The 21,220-nt window shown below is 43.1% G+C and overlaps 1 protein-coding gene across 1 annotated transcript; it reads right to left on the bottom strand.

Annotated features, from left to right (window-relative positions):
- Positions 1–15,317: 15,317 nt before the first annotated feature.
- GAS1 (growth arrest specific 1) lies at positions 15,318–19,099 on the bottom strand. The gene has a single exon (XM_032676345.1). It carries the CDS (start codon positions 17,933–17,935, stop codon positions 16,958–16,960), a length of 978 nt encoding a protein of 325 aa, XP_032532236.1. The 5' UTR covers positions 17,936–19,099; the 3' UTR covers positions 15,318–16,957.
- Between the last annotated feature and the right edge of the window lie 2,121 nt (positions 19,100–21,220).

Genomic DNA, 21,220 nt, shown 5'->3' on the forward strand with positions numbered 1-21,220 from the left:
ACTGAAAGAGTGAAACTCAGCTTTCCAAGCAACAGACTTTTCTCAAATACTGGTGCCAGCCTGTAGAACCATGCACTGCATATATCAGTTAATTAAAAAACCCCAGCACCTTCCATTCTAACTGCAGATTCACTTTGACCTTTTCTTGCTAAGTACATAGCATATAATACGTATATCAGTATCTGTACACTTATAAATACATATAAGAAGAGAATGAAAAAAAGGATGTCTTCTGCAAAATTCTCTGTAAGACGAAGACAGAAAACTACACACAAGGGATGTCACTCAACATGTATTCTTGGGAAAATCTTGGACAATTCAGACATACTTCTTCAGATGACTGAGATACAGACTTGTGTTTTAAATATACCAATTATTAAATTTTACTTCAAAAGAAAAAAGGAAGAACAGTATACAAAAAATAGTATTGTATTATGTGCATCTATAAACAGAATACGACATAACAGAACCTGTGCAAGGTGATATGCAAAAGGATGGAGAATTATGATGTAGCATTAACAAAATATTTAAGTTTTACAATTCTGTCCTTCAATGGTCTTTTCTTCTGTAAACACCAAATTTGGACAAGTCTTGACTTTTCCAGAGTGCCTCTGAATGTTCTGGCTCTGTCCTGTAAGACTAGTTGTCTTGGTTTTGGCTGAGATGGAGTTAATTTTCCACATAGCAGCTCGTATGGTGCTGTGTTTTGGAACTGTGACCAAAACAGTGTTGACAATATATTGTTTGGGCTATTTCTAAACAGTGCATACCGTGTCAAGGAAGGCTTTCTCTCTTTCTCCAACTGTTCCTCTCATGAAGTAGTCTGGGGGTAGACAAGAGACTGGGAGGGGAAACAGCTGGGACAGCTGACCCCAGCTGACCAGAGGGATATCCTATGGCATATGACACCACGTTCAGCAATAAAAACTGAATGGACAGAGAAGAAAGAGAGTGACATTCATGGTTATGATGTTTGTATTTCCAAGTGCATGTGATGCAAGATGAAGGTCTGCTGTCCTGGAGATGGCTGAACGCCTGCCTGCAGATCGGAATTAGGGAATGAATTCGTCCTTTTGCTTTACCTGTTGAACTGTAAACTGTCCTTATCTCAAACCACGAGTTTTCTCGCTTTTGCCCTCTGATTCTCTTCCTCGTCGCCCAGTGAGGAGTGAGGAAGGGGCTGTGTGCATTTCAGTGCTTACCAGGGTTAACTCACAACACTAGTCCAGACCAGCAACATCTTGTCGGATGTTCTTAAAAATTGTCAGTGAGTGAAGATTTACTCCTGAGTAGGTACATGTCTAATTCTAACTATAACAAATAACTTATTCTCTTCTTCCTTGCAATAATCTCTTATGTGCTGGAAATTCTTTCTACCTCTCCTCACTATTTCCCTTTTCCCTTCCCTTCTCTACCCTTTCCCCTGCCTTGCCTTTACCCTTGCCCTTCTTGCCCTTGCCCTGTTCTCTCCACCGTTTTCTCAGTGAGTTTGTCTTGGTTTGGTTTCTGAAGTTTCATCTACTCTTTATAACATTTTGGAAATAATGGCTGAATATTCTCTCTGAAATGGCTTCATCCAACTTCGTTAAGTACTATAGGATTAATCTCTTATAGTCATATAAATATCTAGTAGATTTAACTACTGTATCAAACATTATTTCTCTATTCTAGCTTGAGTTTCTGCCCTTTATTTACCGATACACTAAAATAATACTGTTTGTAAGTGATGTTTTTAAGGACCAGTTTGTAACTGAGGAAAGTAAAAATGGAATTCTTATCATCAGATCCCAAAATCTGTTTAAAACAATTAAAAAAACCATTATTTTCCCTTTGTGTTTCTAGTAGCTCAGTGAGAAGACAGGGCAGGGTACTGAAGGATGTCAGGTAATATTGTAATTCATAAGCCACCCCGAGATCTGTGGTTGAATTTCTGTCAGGGAACTGGTGTCAATAGAAACTCTGAGCACTTGGCTTTTTTTGAGAATTAAACTCCAGTTAATTATTACCTTAGTATTGTTAAACACTATTTTCTGTGCTAACTATGCTGTCCCTATCTGCATTTTGAAAAGCTTTTTGACAATAAGCTGTAAAAAAAAAATCCTGATTTCATAAAGCTTTATTTCATCATACGTATGACATCAGTAGGCTAGATCAGGTGTTCTAGACCTGATGAATTTAGTTCATCAGGCATTTGTGGCTTGGTAGGAAATTCCTTCTGAATATCATTAGTCTTGTGTCATAAGGTGCATAAAAATAATACTGAGTTCATGATGAGTGGATGAGTTCTGAGAATGTACTGCAAAACACAGCAATGCTTTAAATACTCCTTATGGTGGGAAATCACACGGAGAGGAAACCGAAAACACTACAACCTTTTGGCAGAATGCCAGGTGCTATAACAAAAGCTGTAAGTTTTTGTATTTAAGTAGGAAGATCAGGAGTCTAAAACAAAATGGTAACAAGCAGTTCTGGACATCTTATGGGTAAGTACATTGTGACATTTCTAATTATGAGAACAGCAAAAAACTCCTTCAAAAAGAAAGGTAAGAGATTAAAGTAGATTTTGTCCTTAACAACTAGTAGTGCACTACATTTCTTTCTTTTCTAATCTATGTCATGCTCATCGAATGGACTACCACAGCAGCAGAAATCCTGGGCTATATTGGTTAAAAATAATGGAAATGTATATAAACTTAGGAATGTGCAGTGCAATCCCTTCCCTAGTAAATCTTCCCAGTTACTGCGCATCAAAAGTATCACAAAAATCACTGAATTTAAATTTCCATATCTGTGTAGATCACAGTGTGTTATCCACCTTTTAAAGAAATTAAAAGAGAAAAAAGACACTGATCATGCAGAACTCTGACAGAAATATAAAATCTAACCCTCTTGCATTCTATCGTCAACTAGACTCATCCACTGCAAACTGAACTGAGACACCCAAGTCATTGCATTTAGGGCACTAGTAGCCATTTGTGGTCATTACTTTTCAGATACCCCAAGCTAGAAACACTGTTTCACGATTAATTCCCTGAATCATTGAGTTCAAATCTATCTCCATATTCTTGAGCTTAGAAACCATCTAAAAGAAGAGTGTCTTCCTATAGTTCTGCTCCTCCTAGCCCTACCATGTTATAATAAAACTCTATGTAGTACAGAAAAGAGCAAGAAGAATGATCAGAATGATAGAAAAGGAAGCTTGAAAAGGGATGTGAAAAAGAGCTATAAAATCACTGTGGAGCAAGGGAAAGGTCAGGTGGCAAAGTCCCACCAAAAAAAGGAAAACCTTCTTAAAACTGTGCAGTTAAGTAGTGTAAATTCTTGCTGCAGGCTGTTGAGAATGCAGAAGGTGTAGCTGTAACATGGCAAACTGAAGGCAGAAAAGTCCTGCAGTACCTCCAGAAATATAGAATCCCTAATACTCTAATTCCTACATTGTTTCTTCATCTGTCATATATGTGAAAGAAAAACTGTAAGAGTATCAGTCTGCTGAAATCTAAGAATAAATCTTTGTTGCTTAGGTCATAAACAGACCGCTGTGAAAATATGGGTATATGTGTGTCTGCAAAGTCGTCCTGTTCATGTTGAATAACAGACGTGCAGTGATATTGTGGCAGCCAGGTTTCAAATCACATAGACTGATTTGTTTATATAAGTTTTCCTGCCCGTGCCAGACTGGAAAGGGCTCCTGCAGTCCAACCTTGCTAAAGGATAGCCATGTGAATCGAGCAATTACTTGTTAACATGTCAAACAGAGGCATCATGTTAACATGCACCACTCCAGTCTCAGAAGAAAAAGCTGTGTGTGTGCTCAAATCAACACTGGAGATGCTTAGCCTGGAGGCCTTTTAGGAGGAGTGGGACAGGGATGGGAAAAAAAGATGACTCTGACAACAGAAAGCACACCCAAAGTATCATCTCCTTCTTCAGCATCTTCCCCATAACCTGTCCCTGTGTGGTACCAGCCTCAGCAGCTTTCTTTCCTAAGTCTCCATGATGCTCTTTCTGCCTTAGGAGTAGTGGTGAGATTGAGGGAATGGCAGCAAATAAGTAGGTGCTTTTTTTGAGCACTGAGTAGAAAAAAGACAAGACATTCCTATAAATTTTCAATACCACTTCAAAACAGGGAAACCAAGACTGACACAGATACTCAATCTTACACTATAAATGCAGCCTGAGCCTTTTCTGGGGATTAGTATAAATACTTGATTATAACATATGTTAACAAACATAAATGCTAGTGTTTTGTAATGAGCAACAATTCATGCCTCTATATCCTAGCTATATCCTGACAGGAAAAAATATTTTGCAGGTTGTGGAGAGATATGTCAAGATAAAATCATACAGCACTTATTAGCAAAAAAGTAGTAAGTGTTCAGCAGTATTTAAAAATACACTAGAACCCACATATGTGTTAATTTTATTTACATATAGTATAGCCAAACATTTTAAGACAACCCATGTACTGGCAAAGTGATATGCATATTATCAAATCAATACACACTTCAGTTTATTATTCTACTACTATACGTGTGGTATATTTAATATTAAAATGTCTATGTCTCTATTTGAATGAGTAATTAACCCTAAGCCTGTTTTAGTCTCCACAGGTAGTTGTTCAAAAGGGCAGGTTTTAATGGCAATACTTTCTTTAAAAGATCTGGGAAAATCAGTTCCTACAGAGTCAGTTCCTATAGAGATTACAGAAAGTGGTTGTCTGAAGGATAAAATTTTGCTTAAAGTCTCTTTAGTCCTGCCTCTTATTTAGTAGTCACAGTTATGCCAAATATCTTACTCTTTTTTCATTAGGGAGCAGATAATAACTCAAAAGCCTCAGCCAAAACAAACTCTTTGAAAAGATCTTATGAAATCATTTCTCCTTGCAAATCCATAAAAATCACCTCGGACTCCTTATCAATAGAAAGGCTTAAAAAGGGTGCAGAAGTCGTTGAATTATGATGTGCTTGTTTTAATGAAATTCCGCTCCTGCTGGGATGTTCCCTGCAGATTTTCCATATTTCAGCATGGGAAAGGTTTGATGCTTTCCTGCCAGTGCCAAGAGTTAATTGAAAACATTTCAGGATAAATTCAGCTTGGGGGCCAACGCTCCCATTCCTTCATTATTCTTAACAATAATAGAGGAGTAATACAATTATTAATAGGCATGTTGTATCCTCTTAAAGTGGCAGTGTGTTTCTGAAACCGTGTCTTTCACATTCTTTTTCTTAAACAAATCTGAAACAAATGGAAGAATAGAAATCTTAGGAGAAAAGCAAGTCTGCCTGGTATATTATACCATTCATCACTTTTCCTCCAGAGTGAGTATTTAGCTATTGTTAAATACAGGTAGTTACTTAAAATAATTTTTTAAAAAAAATCTAATTTAAAAAATCACTCATCTAGACTAGAATTTCCTGAAGGTCCTCATGTTTAAAGTCTCAGCCCTGTGTGATATTAAATGGTTTTCTTTGAAGATATGTATATCCTCAGAGCTATTTAAGGAAACTCAGAAAAAATAAATGCAATTTTTAATAAAAATGCCATTGTTTTAAAGATTAAATTAGTTTTGAAGTGACATATTGTTCTTAGGATTTATGGTTTCAGTATAATGTATCTAAAATAATGGGGGTTTTTTAAGCCCGAATACGTTAGATTGTCTTGCTGCCCAGGGCTACTTATGTGTTAACTTCCACAGTAAACAATTTATAGTACAACCTTGCAGCTGCAAGGTTGCAACTTTTCATTTTAATCTTTTTTCCTCTGACCTAGTCTCTTGATACATTCATAGTAATTTTGTCAGTATTTATGCGTTCCTGATAACTTTAATGTTGAAACTTGTAAAAGCTATAAACAGTTAGGGAAATATTTTCAAAATAGTGTTTTCACTTAGCTTATTATCATCAATGAAAAGCAAGGAAAAAGGTTTACCATTATTCTCTCCATGTATTAGGCGAAGTTTGGAATACATTTTTACCTCTTCTCCATACTACTTCTCCCAAAATAGACAACATAAAATATAAAGCAGCACTAATTGTTTGCAGAACTATTTTGCCATAAAGCTTGTCCACTGAAGGATCACAAAAATAGTCCAAACAAATGGAAGTTACATGATTTCAACAGACTATGAGCCAAGGACATGTTTGTACAATTCCAAAAGGCTGTATCTCATTTACTACAGTTACTCCTTTTTTTTTTTTTTTTAACAGAATCCTACTGGCAAAAGTCTTTGATGGGGTCCTTGCCCATTCTGGCAGCAAACATGATATTTAAAAACTGCTCCAGTATAGAAGACTCTCTAGAACAGAGCTAATTTAACCAGCTTTCTGCACCCTGTCTTAATCTCCTCACCCAGAAGGACAGCAGGGGTAAAAGAGATTAAAGCTCAAACCCTTTTCCAAAAAGCAGTGCCCTGCTGATGTAGCATTCCAGAAGATGACTGAATGGCAAGTGGAGTTTAAAGTATTTCTATACCCCGGGATGAGGGTAGGGCCTGAGTAGAATCAGGGCAGGGTTAGAAACAGTTTCTGCCTCAGTTATCCCTACTGCAAAACAGAAACATCTTTTGAGTCAGAGCTGCCAATGTGTAACTATCTTCCTTAATTTACTCAGCAGAGAATTGTGACAATGCTGAGCTGAGAGAGCATCACCACACAATGCTCTAACTTGTTCTCATAAGTTTAACAAATTTTCCCTATTAAACTACTTGAGAAAATTAAATTTGCTCCCATGAATATCCTAAAGGCAGACTTTAGCTAGCTTGTACATAGAGCTTACAGGACAGGATGATTCTTAATACAGAGGAAGTGCTTGGTTGCTATACCTCTTTCCCTTGCTTACTGAACACAGATGTGAGCCAACCAGACAATATTCTGACCAAAGTCTTCTAAATGAGATCTGAAAAGAGTCAGAATTATTTCTGAATATATTCAGACTCTGTATGGAATCAGTGTGTTCTAAGATTTAGCCTAATATTGCCAAAGACTAAACCATTCAAAGTTTGAGTAATCCAAAAGGGAAAAGATTCCAGTTCCTCAGATTTTCATATCATTCTTATCTACTGGTTTTACAGATATGTCCTCTCCACACTAGCAAACCTTTTGCATAGTAACATGTTCTTCAACACATCCAAGCACACAGCTTTATTCACTTCAGTAGGTTTTAGGCCAACTCTTTTAGCCACACCAGGCCAAACCCAAGTGTTAGTTGCCTGTTGATTAAGTTGATTCACATAACCTTGTGCCTTCTCAACCATCATTTAGCTGAGTAATCTTTCTCTCTAAGAACAGAAATACAGCCATAGGCTAAATACTAACAACAATTATACTACTGCAAACTCAGACTACCTCTAACAGGATTCAATGATTTGGAACTACGCAAACAAGACTTTACATCATAGAAAGGTGAGATGTTTTGCACAAGCTACTTGGCAGATATGTTCTTTCTATAAAATCCACACTCTTATATTACATTTTTTCCATGGCCTCAGTTCCTGAGATGCACAGATCAACACATATGTCTACACTTGACTTTGCCATGTCCTTCAGACTAATTTGCAAACATATGGTATACACCTGAATACACTAATATGAAAAACAAGACAGCATAACAGTTTTCTGTGGACTGCTGCTTTATTTCCTGCTATAATCGACTTTTACATGGCATAAAAAAATGTTTGAATGAGTTTAGAATGATGCTGTAACTCCTGAAAAGACATAACATGAAGAACATCACTACTGAGTGTGATGGTGATTCCTATAGAATTGTAGAATCATAGAATGGTTTGGGTTGGAAAGAACCTTAAAGATCTTCTAGCTCCAACACCCCTGCCAAGGGTAGGGAACCTTGCACTAGACCAGGATACTCAAAGCCCCATCAAGCCTAGTCTTGGACAGCTCCGGGATTGGGGAGCTCTCTGGACAACCTGTTTCAGTGCCCCCACCATCCTCACAGCAAAGAATTTCTTCCTAATATCTAATATAAGCCTCCTTCAGCTTAAAGCCATTCCGCTCTTGTCCTATCACTACATGCCCTTGCAAAATGTCCCTCTCCGGCTTTCTTGTAATCCCCCCTGAGGTACTGAAAGGCTACTAAAAGATCTCCTCAGAGCCTTCTCTTCACCAGGCTAAACAACCCCAGCTCTCTCAGCCTGTCTTCACAGGAGAGGTGCTCCAGCCCTGTGAAAGGCTTAGTGGCCTTCCTCTGGATTCATTCCAAGAGGCCAACATCTTTCTTGTGTTGGAGATCCTAAACCTGGATGCAATACTCCAGGTAGGAGTACTCCAGGTAGGGTCTTACAAGAGTGGAGTAGAAAGCCAGAATACCCTCCCTCGACCTGTTGGTCACGGCTCTTTTGATGCAGCCCAGGATGTGGTTAGCCTTCAGGGCTCCAAGCGCATGTTGCCGGCTCGTATCAAGCTTTTTGTCCATAAACACCTCCAAGGTTTTCTCTGCAGGGCTAGTATGGCAGCCTGTACTTGTACTTGGGATTGCCCTGACCCAGCTGTAGGACCTTGCACTTGGCTTTTTTGAACTTCATGAGGTTCACACAGGCCCAGCTTTCAAGCCTGTCAAGGTCCCTCTGGGTGGCATTCCTTCCCTCCAGCCAGTTGACTACACTGCACAGCTTGGTGTCATCTACAAATTTGCTGGGGGTGCACTCAATCCCACTATCCATGTCACTAACAAAGATGTTAAGCAGCACCAGTCCCAACACCTATCCCCAAGGACAACACTCATCACTGGTCTCCACTTAGACATTGAGCCAATGACTGCAGCTCTCTGACCGCGACCATTCAGCCAATTTCTTATCCACTTAGTGGTCCATCCATCAAATCCATGTCTCTTCAGTTTAGAGACAAGGATGTTGTGTGGGACAGTGTCCACTGCTTTGCACAAATTTGGGTACACGACATCTGTTGGCCTTCCCTCATCCACCACTGCTGTAATCCTGTCGTAGAAGGCTACTAAATGTGTCAGGCATGATTGCCCTTAGTGCAGCCATGTTAGTTGTCACCAATCAGCTGCTTATTTACCATGTCTCTTAGTATAGTTTCCAGGAGGATCTGATCTATAATCTTGCCAAGCACTGAGGGGAGGCTGACTAGCCTGTAGTTCCCTGGGTCTTCCTTATTTCCCTTTTTAAAAATGGAAGATTTTTAAAGTCAGTGGGAACTTTACTGGACTGACATGATTTCTCAAATACAATGGACAGTGGCTTAGCCACTTCCTCTACCAGTTCCCTCAGGACCCTCAGATACATTTCATCAGGTCCCATGGACTTGTGCACCTTCAGGTTTCCTTAGAATGTTCTCGACCCTGATCTTCTACTACAGAGTAGTAGAAGTTCTTCATTCTCCAAATCCCTTGTTTCACCTTTTGCAACTTATGCAGTGAGTCTGGAGCACTTGCCAGTGAAGACTGAGGCAAAAAAGTTGTTGAGTCCCTCAAGCCTTCTTCATGTCCTGGATGACCTGATGTTCTGTATCCTTCCTGAAGGGACCCACATTTTCCCTTCTTTTATTGCTGATGTACCTGAAGAAACTTTTTTTGTTACCCTGGATTTCTTTGGCTAGATTTACTTCTGCCAGTGCTTTAACTTTCCTAACCATCTCCCTTGCTGTTCAGGCAATTTCTCTGTATTCCTCCCAGGCTACTTTTCCCTGCTTCCACCCTGTAAGCTACCAGTTTTTCCAGAAGCTCCTTGTTCATCCATGCAATCCTCCTGGAATTCTTTTCTGATTTTCTCTTTGTAGGGACGCAATATGTCAGAATGCAATAGAATTACAGAGGACACGCGAGTACCCTGTTAGAGAAATTTCCAAATATAAGTGTTAACATGCTAAAACTACAAAGGTTATGCTAACAATAGACTTCCTCCACTGCTATCAATGTTTGAATTAGAAGGCTTAGAGTCATTGCCAGTGGATGACCAGAAATTACAGTGCTTGTATTTGTACTGTTTAAACCACCTAGCTTCCTATATTTTTTAAACAATTAAAAGTAAGCAAACCAAATATACACTCACACCATAAAGTAGCAAGTGATTGCATTATTTTAGTATAAGACATTATAAACAGGTGAGGCTTGATTTTGTATTAATAGATGGCATCTACAAAGCTATATTTATTTACATGAAGGTATGTGTTTTGTGACTACACTATTGTATTGCATTGTCTATATTTACATGTAGACATGTGTGTAAGGGAGAAGATTCAGTGGTCTTTTATTTCTATTGTTTCAAGGTAGCAAGATACTGTGGTGACAAGTGCTAAGGACATGTTTATAAACAAGTATTTGTCTCCTGCACTCCTAGTTTTCTCCAAAATCTTTTCCCAGACTTATCCTTCCCTTTTTTAACCAAAATGCCTGTTTTCCAATTTATAAATGTTACTGTCAGACGCTTTCATTTTCTTCTTTATATTCCCTTATATTTCACTATTTCCCTTGTGTTATAGTTCTTCTCTCTCTCTTTTCTCCAGGTCCTGGACTAAATTCTATTTCTTGTCTACACTCTCTTCCTAAATTTCCATTGACCCCTTATCAACTGTTTCCGCCCTCTCTGCCCTTGTAGGCTTGTGTAACAGCCACGTCCTCTCCTCAATCTCCATGCATCACCATCTCCATTGCAATATGCCATATGGTTCCTGAGACTCATGTCACTCTGTATCTACCCAAAGACCCTTCTGGATGTCCCATCATCAGATCAACATTACAATCACAGAATAATGGAAAGTTATTTAATGGGACCTCCAGAGATCATCTACTCCCAACTTTTTCTAGAAGCTGTATTCCAGACAATGCTAGATGAAGTCAGATGTAACTCTTGCTAGCCAAGTCTTGAAAACTTCTAACAATGGAGGTCACAGAGTTTCTCTAGGAATCCTGTCTTGGTGCTGCAGTACCTCCTTCACCTCCTGGCAAAGTTCTTCCTAATGCTCAGTCTGAATCTACCAGCCACAGTTTGTGCCTGCTGCACCTTGTCATACCTTCTTTCTAGCACTACCAAGAAGAGTCTGGCCCTGCAGTCTTTACAGAAGTCCCTTCCTATGGCTACAGGCTACCATTAGGTTCCTGGTAGCCTCTTCTCAGCTGGACTAAAGTTCAGCTCCCTCATCTTTTCCTTGTTGGTCACAAACTCTAGCCATTCTGGTAGTCTTCCACCAGCCTCTCAAATTTTCAATATCCTTCCTTAACTTGAGAGAGGAATTGTCTCAAAACTGGACACAGTGTTTAAGGTGCAAAGTCATGAACACCAAGAACATGGGGATGATAGCTTTCACCTCGAGCTTACGGAGATAGGGGAAAAAAAAAATCCTTTCCAAAGCCGAATATTCATCTTACTTCCACATTACTCCTATTTTCTGGCTCTGCCATCATTATTAAAGCCAGCTACCTTTCCGTGTTGCCCTCTGTCATTTTCAATCTGTGTCTCAGCTAACTTCTTGATATTTTTTTGCAGCTTCATTCTCCTCATTAGCAAGTACACTGTTTATTCATTCTCCAAACTTTATCTACACAATGGGCATCTCCTTTCCTTACCCTTTCTCCCTCTCACCCACTCGAGATAAAAGTGAATCCCTTTTTATGTAGTCATGTCTTCACTCTGTATCACTTTATTCATGTATTTCTAGGTTGCCTACACATCACACTTCATCTCATGACCCATCCTACTAAACCTCAGTCCATGTATTTCCTTTCTCTGGGGTGTTCCTCTTTCCCTTTGCTGGCGTATGTCCAAGGTATAGTATTAATGCTATATCACTGTGTGTTAAGAAAAATGTCTCTTCATGCACATTCAGTTTATACTATATTAGCCACTTGACTCATAATAAATTCATTTTAAAAAGAAACTTTAAAGAAAAGAAGGGTTTGTCAATGACTACTTTGATTTTAAGCACCAAACTCTCATCACTAGCAGTAGCTGCATAAATCATCCTTCGTTATTGTTTTATTTTTATGCCCCTCAGTTACATTTGCACTGGCTGAATTTTGGAGGTAAATATCCAAAATATTAGCTGAAAGCTTCTTCAGAAAGCAAATCTTTCCCACATCCTTCCCTGCAGTTCCTCTTTAAGAGGTGTCAGAACGGCGGAGAGAATGAAGTGGCTCCACATTGTTTGCCTGAACTATTATGTGTTTAACATTTCCATAACAAAAGTGCCACTCGACTTCTCCCCGATTAATGCAGCTCGAGGGCTCTTGTCCTCCTTTAATAAAACATTGTTGAAATCATTTATTTAGAGCCCCTGGTTACTAGTGGGAGAATGACCATCTTTGTGCCAAAATATAGTGTATACAGTCCACTATTTTGTAGTAGATCATTCTGTTATTTAAGAAATTGATTAAATGGATGTCTTAGAAAGTATTTATGCTAATAGCACATAACTTATGTCATTCCGACAGTCAATGTGAGCCTTTTCAACTGTCTACCACAGCCAATGCCTCCAGTAAAATACAGTAACTTTCGACTTTACTGCTTACAAATCTGTATCACAGACATGAAATCTCACAGAGAAGCACTGCTCTTCCTATTTGAAAATCTTTCCTGTTGCACGACTACCTACTTCTCCTGAGGACTTGCAATGGGTGTTACCACAGGCAGTGTGGCAGTGTGTGATGTTATTACTGGGGACAGGAACGAAATCGCTTGAAGGTCTGAATTTTTTTTTAGGGACATCTGAAGATGCAATGCAACTTAGTCACTCAAGAAGCATTTTCCATTACTCAGTTGGTGATGATTTTGTGTCCCACTACTTTTTATATGTGCACTTGAAGTACCTCTCACCTTCCAAAGGAAAAACAACCTTCAAAAGAAAAAAACAAACCAAAAAGCAAGTACTGGTTTTCCATTGCATTGAGATGGAATGTCTAGTTCTGCACCTGCAAAGCTGTCTGCCACCACCTTTGCAGCCCTTTCGGAGATATGTCCTATAGGTGCATGCCTGCAGTGAGAGATCTGGTACACCAAAAGCTCTTAGGAGGAGTGGAGAGGAGATTATAACTAAAATCCATCATGCCTTCCAATGTGATCATGAAAAGACTTGGCCAAACCAGAGCTTTGCTTATGGCCATTGTAAGGCTTAGTTTCATAACAATTTTAAAGTTATGTATGGCTGTCTGTATACATTGGTGTATATTGTTAAAAATAAACAGAGACCTTATGTTATGTCCATTGTGATTGCATACAAAAGCTTTGCTGTGTGCTTGGGTGATCAGTGAAGCTTGAATCTCCCTCTTTTTACTGTATGGTCACTGTCAGTTCAATGAACTGCCTCCTTGTTCTCCACCATTGTCCCACACTCCCTTAAACATTTGTCACTGAAGTGCCTGCAAAGACAAATAAACTGTCACCAAGAATTCAAACCTGGTAACTGGGAATGAAAAGGGAGCAGAACCTAGTGGATTATTTTACATGAAATGATGGAAAGTTCCTTCTCCCCCTGGAAGAGATAGGCTGGACAGGACCTCAGCACGGAGCACTATCCAATACCCAGACATACAAGAGAACTTCCCTTCTTATGAAAAATTTCCCTCTGTCAGGGAATGTGAAGTCTTTTCATTGCTTAAATCTGTCCTTGCTACATTACTTGACAGTTCAAGAATTTCCATTTGTCTAAATATTGAGCAAAAGACATACAGATTTGATGGACATCAACATCTGCACAGGCTTTTTTGGCTGGGACACATACCAGTACAGGCTGCCATTCCTCCTGGAAACTGTGCTTACTTCGGCAACTGAATAAAACCCACAGAGTATTTCCTTATGGAGAGGAGCTCACAGGACAGAATTAGTTCAGCTGTATTTACCGTACAATTATTTAAATTAAAACAATCCACTTTCTGTGGAGAAGGAAGCATACAGATGAATCCTCCCTGCCTAGTGGTGCTCAGTGTTGATTTATTCCAGGCAGATGTTTCTGACAGGAGCTTGTAAAATCAAGTCTTGAGTTTATTGTAACAGTTAATTATCACTGATTTTCTAGTGTTAATGTCTTTACTCCTAACTGAAGAAAAATAAAGGTTTTTAGCTGGGACTTAATTTTTCATCAACGAGTTAAGTAGTTCTTGTGGGTGCTAACTGTTGACAAACTGAAAATATGTTTCTGGTCATCTTCTGAAGAGGTATTTAAGATCATCCCTACCCATTTGTGAACTCAGCACTTTGTATAGAAAGCTGACTCTATTTACAAGACTCACTCAACTACTCTGTTTTCCTCCTGAAGAAACAGTTTCCAGCTTTGTTTTAATAATAAGCTTACTCAACCATTCAGATGACTTTAAAAACAAACTTCAGATCATAGCCGCGCATCATACTCACACACTTGTTAGAAATCTCAGCTATTTGGGGCTGGTTTATGCGAGTGCATGTGCGCTTGTGTGCATTGACTGCTGGGCAATATAATCAAATTCACACCCTGAAGAAATAATAAAATAATCTTTCATTGAAATAACTAATCCAGAAGCAGGGATTTCTAATTTTGTTGATTTATACAACAGACAGATGTGGATTTGTGCTCTGTCAAGATCTGGTAAGATGAAAAAAAAATTTCTTGCTAATCTGTCGCCCCCTCAGTCAAAGTTTATTTGTGGTAGCTTTCAAACTTCTGACTTGCCTTGCAATTACAGCCTTTAAAACGAAAAGCTTTAAATAAACACCATCAATAGAAGATAAATAAACTTTTTCCCCCTGCCTTTTTTTTTTTTTTTGGTGAGTTCCTAGCTTGACAGTCCAAACTCAAATCCCCAGAGGACTGAGCTCTCTCTTTTGTGTTAATGTTTAAAAGATTTTCCAATGCTGGAGTTTATTCCTACTGCAAACATTTCTATTTACAAGGTCAAGTGTATCAGCACTCGACACAGCTTAAGAGTGTAATTATTTATCTAAGGGTGTTTGAGTGTAGATCAGTAGCTCTGGCAGCAAACCAGGCTTCAACACGATGCAAAGCAACTCCTAAGAACAGTATTACAAGATCTAGTAATTGCTGATCCCTTCAGTATGTTTACTTTTGCATTCTTCGTTGTGGGAGAAGGCAGGCTGAGTGATAAACTTTGCGTTTTTGTTGCAGTCGCCTTGATGCCTGTGCCCTGCCTGCCCCAAGAGAAGCCTTGTTCGAAACGCTTGCCACCTCTGTGTGATGTATTTCTCACCACTTGTTTGCACGCCTAGGAGCATTTCTACATGAGTCAGTGAGAGCAACGTGCCCCCATGAAGAAAGCGCGGTGCATACATACATACAGGAGCACCTTCTTTGAATTGCTTTACTCTTTTCTAGCACTGGCAAGTTACCATGCCAACGCATTATAAAATGAACAACTCATTTAAAGTAGTACTTTCAAAGCTGTATTTACTTTTTGCATGTAATTATTCATTAAAGTAAGAATAGCAGTAATTTACATCCATGTAAAGTATTACAGGCAAACAGAGAATTTTTGTTTGTTGAGTGTTTTTTGGTCTGTTATTCTGTAGTTCAACTCCCGCTTCCTCCCATCCCCCCCAACCTCGGGTTCTGAGAGTTCAAGTGTCCCTGGAAAACAATTTAACCGCATCCATTATTTAAAGCTCTTTCTTTACTAATTTACACGTTTAAAAAATACAAAAAGCCATACATATTTAAAACACAGGCCTTTTTTACACCTCCTATAAAAAATACAAGGTTTAAGGCAGCTCAGAAATGCGTTCATACAATTCTAACACGTTCATAAAGTCTCTTCAAATAAGAAAGTTAACTTTCAATCTGTAAAATACACTGTACATTTGATGTTCTAGAAAATAATTCACTTAATCAGTGTTGCTGGTATCCCTTTAAACATAAAACAAAACCTGTACCTTCTCAGAAACGAGTAGCAAATGCAGCTATCTGGCAAATAGGATGCAGAATTAAAACTTTTTATTATTTTTTTAAATAAATTATCCCCAAAGCATACAATTTATAGAATTCTATATACAATGAACAGCGACTGGTAACAAATCCCAGTTTTAAATACTTCTTTTATATAAGATTTACCAGAGGTCAGCACCCTGATACGACGAGGCAATAAAACTTTTCAGGATATTTGTACACACATGTTCTCGAGTTTAAAAGTGTCTTTCAAAGATGGCAGTGCAGAGCTCTTTTAAAACAAAAGTTGCATTGTTCAGTATGGCCAACAACTCTGAAAAAAAATATTTTTTTAATGTCGCTAGGTTACAGAGGAAGAGATGGCTGCTGGTACGCTTTTGTTATAGGGAAGATGTGTGTGCAAGAGTGAGTGCTGTAAACCACCGAATTTATTCAGTCTGCTATTTCCCTAAATTTAATTAATGGCAGATGCGGCGTAAACCCCCTTCAGGCACCACGGCATCATGAAGAGCGAGACGCGGCGAATGATAGTCAAGTTGCTGACTGATCAGTACGGCAACGCTTTGGCAGCAAGTTTGGGTTGCTCTCCTCTTACTAACCTTCATGTCAAAACTCTTAAAAGACTCTCACTACCAGCGTGCTACGGCTCTGCGGCCTCGCTCGCAGTCTCTGTCAGCCGCTCCGCTCGCTGGTAACACGAAGGCAGGGTGGCAGCAATTGCATAGTGCACACTCGAGAGAGACCAACACCCGAAACACAAGCGGCCCCTGCGCCACGGCCACCGCTCCAGCCACCGACTCGCAGGGCTGGGCCGGGGCAAGGGGCCGGAGGGGGGCGGCAGGCAGCAGCGGAGGCAGAGGGGGAGACACGGAGGGACGGGGCGCCGGGGCGATGGGTCAGGAGATCCACGGCCGGAGCGTTTATAACCGCTCCGCGCCGAGGGGCCCCGCCGGCCGGATCCCCGGCCGCCGCGGGAGCGTTCGACTGGAGGCCCGCGGCGGCTCGGCGCGGGGGGCCTGGCCCGGCCCGGCCCGGCGGTGGGGACGGAGGGAGGCAGTGGTGGAGACAGTCAGGGACAGAGGGAGGCAGGGAAGGATGCGGGAAGGGAGGGAGGGATACTAGAGCCGCGGCAGCAGGGGCAGCAAGACGGAGGCGAGCAGCGCCGCGGCCGCCGCGGCAGGCAGGCCAGCGCTATCCGCCTGCACTGGGAAGCCGGGATCGGCGCCGGCATTGTCCTCCGCGTCGTCCCTCCCCTTCTGGCTCGGCTCCTCCTCGTAGTCCTCGTCGTAGTACTCCTCCAGGCCGCCGTCCGAGCCGCCGCTGCTGCCCGCGCTGTTGCCGCCCATGTCGGCGCCGAAGCAAAGGCGTGCCATGTTCTCCTTGACCGACTCGCAGATGGGCCGTTCCAGCCCGTCGCAGACGCAGTCGTTGAGCAGCACGGCCTTGGGCACGGCCAGCATGTCCTCGATGACAGCGCGGCACTCGGGCGTGCAGCGCAGCCCGTTGAACAACTTCCCGCAGTAGGTCATGTAGCGGTTCAGCGCCAGGCTGCAGCGGCTGTCCCAGTCGCAGCGCCGCCGCGCCTCCGTGCAGCCCATGACGCCGGGGCCACCGGGGCCGGACCCGCCGGGACCACTGCCCGCGGGGCTGCTGGTGCGGGGCAGGCAGGGCTCGATGGCGCGCTTGGTGGCGCGGCAGTTCTCGTCCTGCGCGCAGTCGCAGTCCTCCAGCGCAGGGCCGCGCCGGGTGTGGTTGAGCTGGATGAGCGCCGCGATGCAGTGGCTGGGGCACCGCCGCCTGGAGGGGGCGGCTGCGCCTGCAGCGCCCGTCGGGCTGTCGCCGCCGCCCGCCGCCGCCGGCTGCTGCTGCAGGAGTACCGGGGCGCACGCCTCGGCGTACTGGTTGTACGCGTAGCTGCACTCGGGCTCCCCCTGACACTGCAGCACCGCCTGCCAGCAGATCAGCCGCCGGCCCAGCACCAGCGAGCCCCGCGGCGGCCACACTGCGCCCAGCGCCGCCGCCAGCCACAGCCAGGCGGCCGCCCGCGGCCACCGCCGCCTGCCGCCTCCGTGCCGAGCGGGCGAGCGGGCCACCATTGCGGACGGGGGTGGCGGCTGCAGCCGCGGGCGAGCGGGGAAGAGGCACTAGTAGACGAGGAGAAAGAGGAGGAGGAGGAAGAGGAGGAGGAGAAGGAGCTGCAGCCCGTGGAAAAGTTTCCAAAACTCCCGCCGGCTGTGTGCATGAGGTCTCGCATCAATCCATGCACGCCGGGCCCGGGGCTCTCCGGCCCCCGGGAGCTGAAGCCGTGGGTACGAAGCAGGCGTCCGGGGCCGTCTTGTGCCCACCTCCCCGTGTTCCCGGCTCGGCTCGGCGGCGGCGGAGGCGCCCGGAGAGGTGCGGGGGCCAGTCAGAGCAAACAGGGGCTCGGACGACAGTGGATCCGGATTGCACTCGGGGAATTGCAGGTTGCGCCGGGAGAGCTCATAGTGCTGTCCTGCTCTTCATGGAGTTCCGTGCCTTTTTTTTTTCCCCCTCCACAAAGTAAATGCCCAGCTGCTACTGCCTGCTCGGGCGCTTTTAACTCTCCGCTCGAAGCATCTCTGCACATGCCAGCCGCTCCGATCCCATTTACAGTCCCGGTTCCGCTCACTCCGTCTCGGTACTGGTCGCGCTTTAGGGTGGCGAGGAGAAAAAACGTCTCTCCCCGCTAGCAAGACGAGAGCACGGGGAAAGGAGAAGAGGCAGCCTTCGCGGTCTCTTTCTGTCTGGGCGACTGATGCTGCTTCTGTTGTCAACACGCCCTGCAAGCTGCTCTGCGGATCCGTCTGTGGATCTTTTTTTCTTTCAAAGGCTTTAAATACAAAAGTGCCCTCCGAGCAGCAGCAATGTGCTCTGATTAGGCTCCATTATGCATGCATGGAAAAGCAAACAAACAAAAAAAATTAGCAACGCTTCTTCTTTTACACATTCCCCCCCAGCCTGCGCTCTCTCGCTCTCTTTCTCTCTTTCTCCACTTTTTTCTCCTTTCGCTCGGCCCCCTTTCCCTGCCTCGCCACTTGCCATTGGCCCAGCCTGTTGTTGAAACCTTTTTCTTTCCCCCCTCCTTCTCTTTACGATGTGCTGGAGGGAGGGAAGGAGAGAGGGGGGCCGGAGGGCAGCTCACATTCAAAGCTTGAAAGGAAAGGCTTAAGGAGAGTGACAGCCCCCCGAGGAGCCCCTCCTCCCGTTAAGGCGGCGCGCTGGCCGGGCGAGAGGCGCTCGGCGGCAGCGGGCGGGCCAGTGCCCCGGGGCTGCCCGGGCCGTGGCGGCTTCGCAGGGTGCTCGGCAGCAGCGCGCCGGGGACGGGCGGCGGAGCTCTCCGTGCTGCTCTTGCGAGGACGTTGCTCTGACGCTCGTCCTGCTCTTTACAAGAAGGGGGTAAAAAAAAAAAAGGTCTCTAGCCCGGATGACGTGTATAGCCGAACTTCCCAGTGATTCAACTCAGGGCAGAGCCGCTTCCAGAAAGGTAGGGAGGATCAGGCTCAAAATGGGACCGAGTTTGTTCTTACTGAAAGAGAGATCTCCTGGTTTCAGTGTGCTAGTACATTCAGGGAGAGCAAAGCTCTCTCTATTAGTAGTGTACTGCGACCATGTAAGTACTTCATTGCTATGCCTTCAGTATTGAAACTTTCCACTTGCCACATACTCCACCGATTTTAAACTCATTCAACTCAGGTTCTCGCCTGAGGTTTTTGTGCACGGTTTTAAGACACTGACTTACAATGGTGTCTGGTGACAGAAGTACGGTAAATCTTTGATAATTTATCTGCCAACTAGTAAAAAGTTTTTAAAAATCTGTTAAAGAGTTTTCAGTGAAAGCAAAATACTTGCTGAAGTCCTCCGTTCGCTTTGCTTTGCTTATAAAGAAGTAGATATTAAAATATTAAGGCACAACGAGAGTAGCATAGCAAACTAAATAGTGGTGAATTTACCCACTGCCTTTTCGTTTCAGTGCTACCTTAATTCCAGAGCAACATCGTCTCCAACCACAAGGGGCATCGGTATCTGCTGCCTGTCAAAACTGGCGCTTTTTTTCATCCTGAGACTATCAACTCCATCTGTCACAAAAATCAGGACAAAATCTATTTTCCAGAAACTCGGTGATTTTGGAATCCCATGCGTTGTGGAATAATGTCTGTCTGAAAGCACATGGACTGTGTAATGGTGGTGTGGTGTGGCTGGGAGTCAGTATGATTGATGTTTTGAGAAGCATTCTTAAGGACTTGCTCCATTGTCATCAATTTTACAAGTGGCTTGTGTTTCTCCTTCAGTATAGTTTTGCCTATTCTGTTGCATAAGTTGTTGTTTTTTAATCTGCGAAAACTGCGTTTAGAAACCCTGCCTTCATCCTCCTAGTTTAGAGCTGTTTATTTTAATTCTTGTTGAATGGTGGTATTAAAAATGCCAGATGCCATTCAGGCAGGGTGCAATAAATGCATCAGCTATCTACACTGGGATTGTTCAGGCATTACTTTGTAGTCTTGTTCACTGATGATAACACTGTCACTGGTGGAAATCCGCTAGTTTGGGGTGGCTAGGTCGAAGATGGCATTGCAGGCACTATACAAAGTGCTGCTGTGATGTCTGATTTCTAGGGAAACCAGTCCACCGTGCAGCTAGAAAGAATGAGGCCTGGATGCTGGGGTGTCCCAGACATAGAGAGTCTGAAAAAGGGGACTTCAATGGAAAAGAGTCATGCCTTGTGGCCTCCTGAGGTTCCCCAGCACAGGAGAACAGGAGTGGCTGTCTGTCCCAGTGGGGCTGCCTTCTGTGGACAGCTGGGGGATGAGCTCTGCCCCTTCCCAGCTCCTGCCTTCATCTACAAAATCCATCCAGCTCGACTGTACTTCGTTTCTGGAGCAGAAAGCAGGCTGTTGACTTAGTGAGGAAAGGCAGCCGCTGAACTTCGGACCTCCCAGGAGGGGGAGTAGAGGAGTCTTCACTGCCGACCTTGCACCCTTGCGTGACTGGGAAGAGGCTGCTGTGGTGCTACCTGAGCAGAAAGTGGATCAGTGCCTGGTCGCACTAGTGCTGATGGGCTTCCCTGGCTAGGGACAGTGTTCATTTTGCCTGCTGGTCTGAAAAGCAAGGTGTGGCACGAAGCACTGCATTATTCATAGGCAGAGATTTTCACATACAACTTTCAGTTAAGAAATGCAAGTTTCATACAGTAGTAATAATAATAAGGCAAATGACTGAAGTTTGGAATTATCTTTGGTATCTTAAAACTGACAGAAATTTTAACAGAAAATAGCTGAGCTCTTCAATTCTCACACCTTTTAGCCATCTAGAATATGATCATCTACAACCAGGATTATATTCTAATCAATAAATTAGCTTCT

This window comes from Chiroxiphia lanceolata, chromosome Z, assembly GCF_009829145.1.
Source record: "Chiroxiphia lanceolata isolate bChiLan1 chromosome Z, bChiLan1.pri, whole genome shotgun sequence".
In the NCBI taxonomy this organism is placed as follows: Eukaryota; Metazoa; Chordata; class Aves; order Passeriformes; family Pipridae; genus Chiroxiphia; species Chiroxiphia lanceolata.